This window comes from Electrophorus electricus, chromosome 8, assembly GCF_013358815.1.
Source record: "Electrophorus electricus isolate fEleEle1 chromosome 8, fEleEle1.pri, whole genome shotgun sequence".
Classification (NCBI taxonomy): Eukaryota; Metazoa; Chordata; class Actinopteri; order Gymnotiformes; family Gymnotidae; genus Electrophorus; species Electrophorus electricus.
In genome coordinates this window covers 9,879,272-9,891,610 of record NC_049542.1, presented here as the reverse complement: position 1 = coordinate 9,891,610, position 12,339 = coordinate 9,879,272, and the positions used below count along the sequence as shown (strand labels likewise).

Below are 12,339 nucleotides of genomic sequence, written 5' to 3'. Positions count from 1 at the left end.
ATTATATAACGTCTGTTTAACTGAATAAGATGAATTTTGGAGTAGACTAATACCAGTTAAAAAAGAGGAAATATATATGATACATCTTTAAAAGTGGGTTCGCATTTCCTGGCATTTAGACAAAAAAAAAAAAACATGCCTGCAGTGGATTTAAAGTGTCTTTACCTGTGAACCTGTGACACATGAATATTCAGAAAACTGCTCCATTATGTAACTTTATGTAAAAGCTAACATGAGTACCTAATTTAGTATTTAATAGTGACTTTGTTATAAATATAAAAAGCTTGAGTAGTGAAAAATGAAAGAAGAAATCACTTCATCTGACAAAGTTAATTATTCATTTATATGAATTCACCTGAAAAGGATTGGGCTGTTAGATCATATGTACAAAAAAAGAAACTTAATTTTGAGAGTACTGAAAGAAGACGACTCTCAACGATAGAAAATTAGAACTGCTGCCTCTGTCAATTCTTTGGATGCACGTTTTCCAGTGTTTGATCCATAACTATCCGAGTCAAATCCAGTGAAGTCCCCACACTGGGGAGCTTTTTCTGGAAAGTGCCCTCCTCCACCAATACAGTACTGAAAATTATACAAATACACATTACCTTTTTACATAACAGAGACATTACTGATAACATCATTTTGTCTATGCTTTAGATAACTTACATGTTCAGTATGGCATCTAATTGGTTTGATCCCAGAGCATATAGCCATAGCTGCCTTCTCCTCATTAAACACTCTGAAGGTGATGAAACCAGGCTCAAACTGATCTGATACATAAAAAGCAAAACATAGATTCAATGAGTTAATCATTTAAACATTTTGATGTAATTTGTGTGGCTATCAATCTCAGTTGTTTTGAAAAGTAAATTTTGTTTATACATACCTCTTACAGATGGTCCATAAAGTGTTTTTGTTGAGTGTTTGTCTCCAGTATCATACACCACTGGACTAGTAGGCCCAGTATCTTTGCTACACTCTCCTATCCCGAACCTCACAGGATATTTCTAGAAGATAGAAATGCATATAACATCATAAAAACAGTAAAGGGTTACTTACCCAAATTAAAACATTGTATAATTTGAAGTGGTCTTAGTTTTCACTTTTACTGCAGTGCACATTAATTCTTACAGACATTTACAAGATATATTTCTATGAAAAAGACCAGGAAGAGTTGTAATTATTGATATAAATCCCAACACGTGACTGGAGAGATTTTAGAAGTAAGCATTTTCTTCACCTTGAATAGGTAGTACAGGTTTCCACCACTGTTACTGAGGAATTTGGTTTCAGTATGATAGCGTAGGATAGAGTCACTGGTCCAGTTCTGTAGCTGTGCCCCATTAGGAACATGCCACACAGATACATCCTCTGCAAGGATATCATAGTACCCAGGATTCTGTGAGGTTAAAGGAAGTTAAGTAGTAATACCATGTGATATCTTACTGTTGTAAAAACAGGAAATGTGTTTACATGTCTGCAACATGTTCAAATCTGTTCAGCAGGTTAATACTTATTCTGAATATTCTAATATTCAAATATTTTAAAACAAATGCCAAAAACAAAATAGGTTTTTCAAAGTAAAATTACATCCGTCCTGTTTGTGTACAGTTGATTGATGTTGGCCAGCTCTTATCAACATTGGTTCTGAAGTTTTCTAAGCTTAACTGTAATATTAATGATAAGGTACCTTATAGTCATCACTGGTAGCACCCTCTGCACTGCCGAAGGTGATGGTGTTAGCCCATGTTCCTTCACCATCAGGTCGTTTAGGGTCACTACCCTGCTGACTTGACCAGCGGTCACCTAAAGTGCATTTTCCATGTATATTGTTCTCATGCACACTGGCTACTAGTGTCCAGCCCCCACCAGCTGTGGTCATATCACAGAAGCTTTGATACATCACACCATTTGCTGTCGTTAAGTAGTATATGCCATCTGAAGGACAATATAGTGATCAGTCTTAGAAGCAGAATTACAATAAGTCCACTAATACTAACACAAAAAAACAACAAATAACAAGGTGATTCCCTTTAAAAGGGTTTTAATGAAAGATGAGGAAGCACTCTTGATGAGGAAGCACTCACCAGTAGTAGCTCCAAACTTCTCTTTGATGTCCTGGCAGCTTCTACTAAGAGTTCTCAATCTGGCATGATACTTTCCGAGCTCAGGGTTTATATATCTGTCATTTACAACTATAGGTTTAACTGTGACTACATCTCCTACAACATGCAGTGGTCCCACTGCCAAGAAAAATTTGACAGAGAGTTAACTTCTATTTAAAAACATAAACTAAAATCAGTTAAATTAGGTAGTATCTATAACAAAATAAATCATATTTTAAATATATTAACTTACATAAATGGAAAAATCTATGGTCTTGTAGTAGAAGAAGATATGCAAAAAATACTCCACACAGCATTGCACCACAATTAGAGTGACTCTGTAATAGGAGGCTTTCCGTGGGTACACACTATTTGCTTTTTATAATCCATTTGCCCTTTGCTCAAGAACCTTTGTTACTCAACATTTAGGCCTAATCATTAAATACAAAGTAAATAATCATCATTTGTTTGCAGAGAATGAATCTACATGTTGGGCAAGTTTTGGTAAAGTTGGACTTTATTTGAAGTGGGACAAATAAACCTTTCTCACTGTGACATGGGCATATGAATAATTGTTTTCAGGGTCTTTCATAGATGAAGTACATTAAAGAAAATATTTATATAATACCAGATATAATATTGGAAGTCTTTGCTAATATTGTATCATATTATTTTGTATCACCTGAAAAATCTTATTTATGTAAATTCAATAGAAGATTGTAAATTTAAAGGTCAGAAAAATTCTGGTGTATTACACAACATTGCTTGAGAAACAGGTCATGTTGGATCCAAGTCCTTCAACAGCTTTGCAACACATCAGTGCTACTTGAATTCAAAGTGACAGGAACAGGTTCCAAACAGACATGCTTCATGAATGCTCTGTGTGACCTTTTCACATTCTAGCATGTATTAGGCCAGGATATATATAAATAGCCCAAACTAATGGTATTTTATAGTATCACTTATTTTATAAGCATATGCAGACAGGTGGTACAGTCATGCGGTACGGAGAGAAAACACCTGTACATTGAACCAATTGGAAAGAATATCTACATCACAAATGACTAAGCGAGAAAGGAACATTTCAGGGTAGTTTGCCAACTACAACTTAAAACAAGTAATGAGCATTTTATGGCAGTATATTTTGCCTTTTCAAACCTGTAGATAACTTTGTCTGTCAGTATTCACAAAGTAGGCCTATTTGCCCCATAAGGATGCTGTGTGCAAGTGTTATAAAGAAAACAACTATGCAAGCCTAGTTTTGCCAGACCATTACTTATGGCACAGAATCTTTTATGCAAGTGTTAATGATGTGGGATCTTATTTAGATATAGAGACATTTCCTATTTAAGAAAGTCTCTGATGTAAAGGTATTTTACTTATGAATAAGGTTTCTGAGTCTGCGATTTGCTAGCTTACGAGCTTTTTGTTGCAATACAGGAATGTAAAGGAACATCCTACAAGGTGTGAGGTGCTGTAGTTGAGATACCTGAAGGTTGTCCTGTAATGAGGGATGCTACTAGTATGTGATCACATTTGATGGGTTAGTGTGTTCTTGGTCAAGACTAACTGAAGGACTGTTGAACCTTGTGGGAGAAATAGAATTGGCATGGCGCTAAGCATATAGTTAGGGTAGAGCGGTGAGAAGAGTGGAGAAATTTCTCCCTCCCTCTCTCCCTCACTCATATACAGGTATTTCTTTCATGTACAATATCATTTGTGTAGCATCTTTACAATAACCATCCAGTTGTAATGTGCATCAAAATGGCATTGAATTTTAAATTATTCATTGTTGGATAGCTAATAGCGGTTATTGTTTGACACTTCTGTACTGTTAGCTTCTGTAGGTAAAATATTTATCCAATAAAACCTTTAGATATGGGCTTATGTTCATGGTAAATTAAATTTAGAATGCACATAAATTTGGTATGAACATAATTTCATTTTATTATAGATATTATACAGTTTATTTCTTGACTCTTTAGTTCCTATTGCATAAGACCATAGTTTAAACATCTAAGTAAAATGGCTATATAAGTGATATTGTTATATTTCTTGATAGACTCACTTAGATCAAAGTGTAAGGTCCTCCCTAGGTCATGCATGCACACGTTTTAAGCACTCAAGGGGGCTAGTCCATCTGCTCTGTATTCAGCACTCCTGCCCATCTTAAACTAACATGAATGAGAATAGCCAGTGACTTCCTTAGAGTTATAAGCATGACTTCAGCAAAAAGACAAAAGCCAGTAACAAGAAGATGCTCTCTCTTACTTGGCCAGTGCTAATACCGAATCACTCCGTCCTCCACAACTCGGTCTCGTAATTATCTTCCTTAAACAACAAACTAACCTAATGAAGGGCTTGTTAATGCCACCACTAAGCCTCTATACTCCTAGAGTTGGTATACTCTGTGATAATAGTGTGAATCACTGTGAAACATTGCATTTATGACCTTCAATATCAGAAAGATATCTGTATCCAAGAGTAGCCATTCAAAACTGCTTTGCCTGCCTCTTGACTTGTGATATTTTAAGCCCCTGTGATATTTTGATTTTTTTTTAAACATGTATTGAATATGTAGAATAAGTTAATCCTTTTTGAATAATTTAATGAGGAAATTGTAAATGTAAATTGATCAGTATAACCATTTCAGTCTGTAGGAGATTGACTTTTTTCCCTGGTTCCCAGAAGTAAGGCCCTACAAATTACATATATGGTAAAATATGTGATTTCTAATGAGAATGGCTCCAGACAATGTCTCTGTTTGATAGGTACCTTTAAATAGGATTCTTCATTTCATAGACTGGTGTATAACACATAATCTGAGGTACAGCTACAGTTCTCATCAATGCTGCCTAATAGAACTTTGGGGGAAGGATGTTATTTATCTCAATCAACAAACCTGTCCATATTTGTGCAAACAAAATTATATCTTGAAAAATGTGGATCTAAGAAATATTTAAAAGGCCAGGAGCAGGCAAATGAGATCCAGGCTACTGTGACCTTAATGACATACAGCTGCAGTTCTCATCAATACTTCCCTACTGGGACTATGCGGGGCAAATCTATAGAAAAAGTCCTTGATATTAGATAGGAATATTTAAATGTGCTTTTATAAGATGCTTACATTTTTTCTTAATTGCTCACTTTTTTCAGGGAATGCTATCTCTGCTTATCCTATCTCTCTTCCATAACACCATATAACTAAATGAATATTTGGCAAAACCTCATATATTGGGGTAAAAAGAAATGTTGCCTTAAAAAACACTATTGTTCAGACGCACTTATCATAGGAAAGTGTGATAAGTGATAATAAGTGTGATAAGTAAGACACACATCATTTTATTAATGCATTAATAAATCGATAATGCGGTTGTTAATGTGTACATGTATCAGTAAACTAGAGATATTGAATGGAAAGTATAGTCAATCACCTTACTTGATGATGTTTTTCTGCTCTGTATTTATTTGAAGTAGGGCTAGAAGTGGGGTTATACACTGACCATGAACAGACCTTCCAACAGAAAGAGGGACTACAGTAAATTATATCATATATATGGTACGGACAACAGTAATCACAAACCTCTATGAAGATACTGAGTTTTATTGCCTATCACTGCTTAAAGTAATGTGCCACAGTGTGATCTCTGAGCAGTGATTTAATGTTTGCATACTGCTGTGGCAAGCTATGGTATTGTGTGTTGATTTAGGGTATTTCACAATTGTTTACACACTACAGCTGGAACTTCAGATACAATCACTAAACCCTGACATTCATGCACCAAATCCCTTAACTAAACAAATGTGCAAATGTGTACATTGCCATCTAAATCCTACCCTACTGTGCAAAACATTTTCCATAGTTTTCTACATTATGTATATTATTCAAATGTGTGTTCATTTGAAAAGCACTGGCATTTAAAATACTACACATACATACCAAATGAATAAATGCAGTCCTCATTGTTTATTTGTTCTTTTAATAATCTGTGATAGGTAATACTGTGATAGGTAACACTGTGATAAATGAGTGTTATAAGTAACAATGTGATAGGTGACAGTGTGATAAGTAACACTGATCAGTAACACTGTGATAAGTGACACAGTGATAGGTGAGCTCTACTGAGGAGTAAAAGAAAGAGCAGGCTGAGGATTATATTCTCATACATGATCTGGTCCACTTTGGTCAGTCATATGATCCAAATGTATTTAGTATGTGGGAGGCAGGGCAGAGGGAGGCATTACCTGATCCACTTTACTTATTAAAATCATTCATACATTTAGAAATTAAAACCAATAAAAAAGATACTTGCCCCTTTTTGACAGAAAGAGAAAAACAGAGAGAAACACAGAAAGAGAAAGGACTGTAGTGTGGCAGGAAGTCAAGGGTATTGCCTTATCCCATGAGTCACCCTCAGGCTTCCATTAGCCAGTAAGACAAAATATAATAAGTGCGCCATTTATAAATGTAATATTTCATATTGAAACACACACACACACACACACACACACGCACAATATTCTATAATAATTCTATAAAAGTTTCCTTTAATTTTTGCCTCAGTGGCACAGATTACATTCTTTCACACACAAACACAAACTGGTCTTCTATCAGCCTATGTGAAATCAATTTTTTTTTTTTTCTTTCTCACTTATATGGCAGAACCTGACCAGTATGAACCGAGTGAGGTCAAGTTACTGGAACACAGAACATGACAGCAACACTGAGTACCGTTTGTCTGCCAGTATATCCCAGAGAGTATTCCACATGGAATGGGTAGTGCTTTTCCATTAGAGCCTGGCTCCTGATATCCACTGATCTGTTTTACATTCATGGTTTCGTTATGGAAAGCTTTTTAAAATACATTAGTTGCCCTCCCCCCAGCCCTTTCTACTAATTCACCTGACTTCAGGGCTTGACAATTATCTTATTAGTTACAAAAAGCTGAGGAAACCATAAACCATGCAACTTAAAGTGGATATAACATCATCCTCATTGAGAAAGTGACCACAAATATCACCCCATAGCGGCTGTGAGCTACAAGGTTGCTTATCTATGTTCTCCTGCCCACTGTTGACTCATTGTGTTTTGATGGCTCACCATACAAAGAAATAAGAGTGGCATATTTAATAGTCTCAAAACCCCAGTCCCAACAGACACTGCACATGCATGGTTTATGGTTTCCCCAGGTTTTTGTAACTAATAAGCTAATTGTCAAGCTCTGAAGTCAGGTGAATTAGTAGAGTAGGGTGGGGAGAGGGCAACTAATGTATTTTAAAAGGCTTTCCATAACTATTTCTACTGCTAGTTGTCAGGTCTGAGCTAAAACAGAATTAATATGCTTCTCATAGAATCCCAAATGTAATAGCCCAAGTACCGCAGGGTGAGGAGCAGGATCCATCAACATATACAGACATTTATTAACATATGAAGAAGACAACAGCACTCACATATAACATAAGCAGTGAACATAGATACGAATATGCTTAATGTTAACAATGAGATCAAGCACTTAAACATGAACAATGAACCGATGCTGATGCACACACCAGCAGTGGTTTAAATACATACAAACATCACATTAAACCACGTGCAGGTGTGTGCGAACAAGGAGGCCATGATTACAAATGAGACAAAGTGAATGCCCACTGCACATGGCGGGCCATACCACGTGACCAGTGGGACTGGGAGAAGTCCATGACACAAACTGCAGATATAGACATTACAGGTTCAGCTTAGTCACTAAAAATACACAATATCTTTTCAAATGATGTGAGGGGCCATTAGATTGAGTTTCCTGTTTCATTTCCTCACCAAATTGTGTTAAATGTTTGCCCATAACTACCCTGTTTATGTGTTGAGTCATACAAAAATAGAAAAACATTCAGTAGAGGATGAGTTATGGCAGCTGAGAAAATCTGTATGACCTAATGACCACCTTGAGCCTTCATTGCACCATTATCAAAGTGCTGTGATGTGAGTAAACAGGTCATCTGAATCATAACTACCAACCTCATATAAGTCTGACCCTTAGCTATCAGATAGATTATAAAGTTATACATTTTTTAGTGAAAATAAATTACCTTGTTATTTATATTAAAATTTATTCTGGTTAAAGTTTAATTGATTAGCAATTCAAATTGCTTAAAATATTGCTTATACATATAAAACATTTTCCACCTAGAACCCCTGGGTTCAAGGATGCCTAGTTGTTTTTTGGCTATCTGTGTGCCATAGAATCATTAGTTCATGCAAATTAGAACAAAAAGTTTAGCTGTGGCACTTGAGTATGTGCCTGCTGTCTCTCAACATGAGAGACCACATAGTTTAACAGATCATAAGTAGGACATAAAGGTTAAAATCAGAATAAACCAATGAGAGATATAGCCAAAATGGAAGTAAAGGAAGACCGATGATGGATGTGTAACGAACTAACCAGATACTTGCAGGTCAAAAAGGTTACAGTTGTATTTTGAGTGGAACAATCCAAAACAGTAGTAAAAAGATGAGCAAGGGTCAGAACATACACTATAGGATTACAAAAACCAGGGTGCATCAAAAACAGAGCATGAAGATAAATCCAAGAGAGCTAGTAGAAAAGACCAGGGCCGGCATGAGCACAAGTAACAGGAACACTTGGTATAAGTGGCAATACTTTGCAACGAGTTGAAAAAGCAGGCAGGTAGGCAATGGAAACAGGTAACAGCTGAAATTCATAGTCCAGTGAAGAGCAACATGTATGTTGATGTTGACTGGCTGAGTGTTGTTCTGAATTGTATTCGGGATTTGGAGGGAAGCAGTGGATCGGGGAAAAGGGTTGCATGACACAATGAATAATATAAATATGAAGGAAAACTAATAAAAAGATCTAGGACACAAGATGATTATCCCTAAAGTAGGCATATATGTGTCAAAGATCAGCAATAGAAAACAAAAGCCAACCAGTTTGATCCCAGAACGTATACTACTAGGATGCAAACTACTATTAAGCCTCAAGAAAACACCTTGCTAAAAATGTTTACACACAGATGAGACAAAGAATAACAAGAAGTATAAAAAGTGAAATGTGAGTCCTCATTTATGAAGTAAGCAGCATGACTAAATATATGCCAGTGGAAGTGGCCCACTGGTCTTTACTGCGGACAAATTCTCCAGGAGAACAAATCAACAATGGTAGTGACACTGTCCAGTCACTGTCCAGGACAGCAGAGTAGAATCAGAGTTTCCCTGCAGGGACAGCCTGCAGCCTGGTCCCATCTCTCACTTACTGACAAGAGAGGCCATCTGCCCATGAGACACAACCTAAATTAGGTATGGTGACACCTTAAATCAACATGTAGCCTATATAATAAAGCTGAGGGAGAGAGCGAGAAAGAGAGTAAAAAAGTGTGTGTGTATGTGATATAAACATGAGTGACAGGACTGATCCTGTCCAATAGCATGTTAATCCTCCTAAAGTCAAGTGCAGCATGCTGATGATATCAGGAGAGGAACACAACCTTGTAAACAAAGCTAACAAATCTAAAGTTTGCCACATGTGATACCACAAGCTGCTCCTTCTTAATTCTCCCTGAGCAGAAAACAATCCAATCTATCCATTTCTCTATTTATAAACAAACTCTAAAGAGCAAAGTTCACTTGTCAGAAACTTTCTGTCTGGAAACAATATCTAATCGAATTCAGAATCCAGCCTTTTCTTTCCAGTCACTAACATCCTCAGAAAAAGGATGCAAATGTTTGCTCAGGTTGATTTTTTATTAGGGCTTCTCATTGCCAAACTCCCTCAGCCTTACTGCAGAAATTACCCATTTATACATTGCCAGGTATCAGTTGTGTGTATGCAGTCTATTGCTAAATTATTTGCTAATCTTGTGATTTAGCAACATCTTATCCAAAGGCACAGATGCAAGTCCCTAGAGACCCACCAGTGGGTGTGATGACCCGATAATGCTTGCTACAAATGCAACCTGCCTCTCTCTGCTACACAACTTACTGCCCCATGTAAATCTCAGTCAAGTGAGAATACAAGAGCAGCAGAAGCAGATGTCTAAAAATAGAAAATAATGCAAATCCAACCTACATGGCCCTGGTAGCAGTATTGATGTGGCAGCCAGGACTATGCAGCAGGGCAGAGCTGTCCCACTGAATGTTCAGATTTCACTGGTGACAGATGACCTGAGGGGATAAGAAGAATAAGCACATGCTGAACAAAAACAGTATATTTTCATTCTTTCTTATGCTTGCTCTTGGCTGTGCACTTTAATCAGGATTGAATGAATATTGAATAAAGCAGTGTTTCCACAGGCTCCAGCATGGGTTCATTTCTGGGATGGGTTATGTCAGTGTGCAAACCTCCCCCAACCTTCAATTACAGACAGGATAAAGTGACAAAATAAAATGTGTTGTTCTCAGTCTTGCTTTTCTCAGTTCAGTATTGTGTAAAATAAGTTTTCATAGATTAATGTGTCCTCTGATAATAGGCCTACAAAATTGTTCATTCATTGTTAGTGATGTTAGCTTTGTTGAATAAAGTGATCATTAAACCATATGCATCATAGGTTTGATACATATGGGTATTCAAAGGCAAGACTAGAAGATAAGAGTAGGGAGAGTATTGCAGAAGTGAGTTTTTGCTCAATGTAAGTGTGAAGATGGGCAATGTTTATTAGGGGTAATTCCATAATGATTACTATTATATCAGAATAGCAGTATCGGTAAGGTAGGAGTTGGACATAGTACCAGAAAACATGAATAGGAGGAAAACGGCCCAGAACAAAAAACACATGAATTTAAAAAAAAAAGCAATAAAAAGAAAGCCAATGAATGTCCATCAACAAAGAAAGGAAGATGGCGAGACGTATAATAACACAAGATAATAAGTGGGAAACATGACACAGGTGGGGATTTCAAAACATGGGACAGGACAGAAACTACAAGAAAAGAGAAACAAATAAAGCCATATGGCAGTAGCAATGTGAGGACCATGACACCGGAGGGGGAAAACCATGCCAGAATCTACCTTCCCCCCTTAATGCACCAGGCCAGGATGTCAGTAATTGGGACCATAATAGGCATTCAAGGAGCAGGGCTAATGGCTGGAACTGGTACAGGAGGTTTACCCATGACAAGGGCTGAGCAGGGCCTGAGACAGGAGTCTGAATACAGGGCCAGACTGGGGATGAGGTCAAGAGGAATACCAGAGGCCAAGTCAGGAGCTGAATATGGTACCAATTCTGGAGTCAGGTCAGAAGCCTGGGCAGGATGTGAGGTCCAGTCATGAAGAGAAGCCAGAGCCAGGTTGGGTTCCTGGACCAAGGACAGGAACTGGTACAGTAGCTGTGACTGGAGCAGGAGTGGGAGCTGGAACAACAGCTGGGGCTGGAGCACGAGCCAGACCTGAAGCAGGGACAGAAACAGTAGCCAGGATAGAAACAGAAGCAGTATGCAAGGTCTGAAAAGAAAATCTGAGGGTCTGACAACAGGTGGGTCCAGGAGACCACAAGGCAGTGATTGATTGAAGGGGACTGGGGCTCTACAAAGGTGGAAGATGGGTCCAGGAGACAGCAGGGCAGCAGGTTATTGACGGTGACCCGAGTGTCAGGCAGAAGACAGATCTAGAAGCTCACATGGCTGCAGGTCACAAAGGCAGCCATGTTTGTTCCAGGGCCCAGTGCCAAGATCTCCATTTGGAACACATGGTGGTGTGCCATCCTCCTAAGCACAGCACACAGCAATGACATCCTCCACAAAAGACATGTGTGATGGAAAATGTTACGAAACTATGTATTATGTGATTCATATAAAATCACACTGATCCTTTTGTTCTTAAATTAATAATGCTGTTTGCACATTTGTATCCACCTGTTGCTGATTAAGTTGAACATGTATCAGGAACTGTTAACATCAAGGTCAACTTGACACACAACCCACACTGTTTGGAGTCAGTTTGGGTTGGTTTGTGGGAAAAACCAAGCCGAGAGCTGATTGGCTTATAGCCACAGCAACAAAGGGAAGAAGAGCTGCTTAAGAAAAGATGAATGGTTAAAGACAGCACAAGAGTAGTATAACTAGCCACGGTTTTGTATACTCGGGGCTCCCTACCTGAGGCGAGCCAAACATTTTATTCTTTTTCTTATTAAATTACTCTCTTAATCACGTCTGACTTGCTGTTTGTTCAAAATTCCACAACACATGCACACTTCATTACATTACATAGCCATGTGTCTGTTT

At 37.7% G+C, this 12,339-nt stretch overlaps 1 protein-coding gene across 1 annotated transcript; it reads right to left on the bottom strand.

The window, feature by feature from the left end:
- Positions 1–432: 432 nt before the first annotated feature.
- Positions 433–11,819, bottom strand: LOC113571078 (intelectin-like). Its single transcript, XM_026999838.2, has 8 exons — positions 11,736–11,819; positions 11,229–11,505; positions 2,091–2,246; positions 1,694–1,941; positions 1,244–1,402; positions 890–1,010; positions 670–773; positions 433–582 (listed from the first exon to the last, which is right to left on the bottom strand). The coding sequence occupies exons 1-8, from the start codon at positions 11,817–11,819 to the stop codon at positions 433–435; spliced, it is 1,299 nt and encodes a 432-aa protein (XP_026855639.2).
- Between the last annotated feature and the right edge of the window lie 520 nt (positions 11,820–12,339).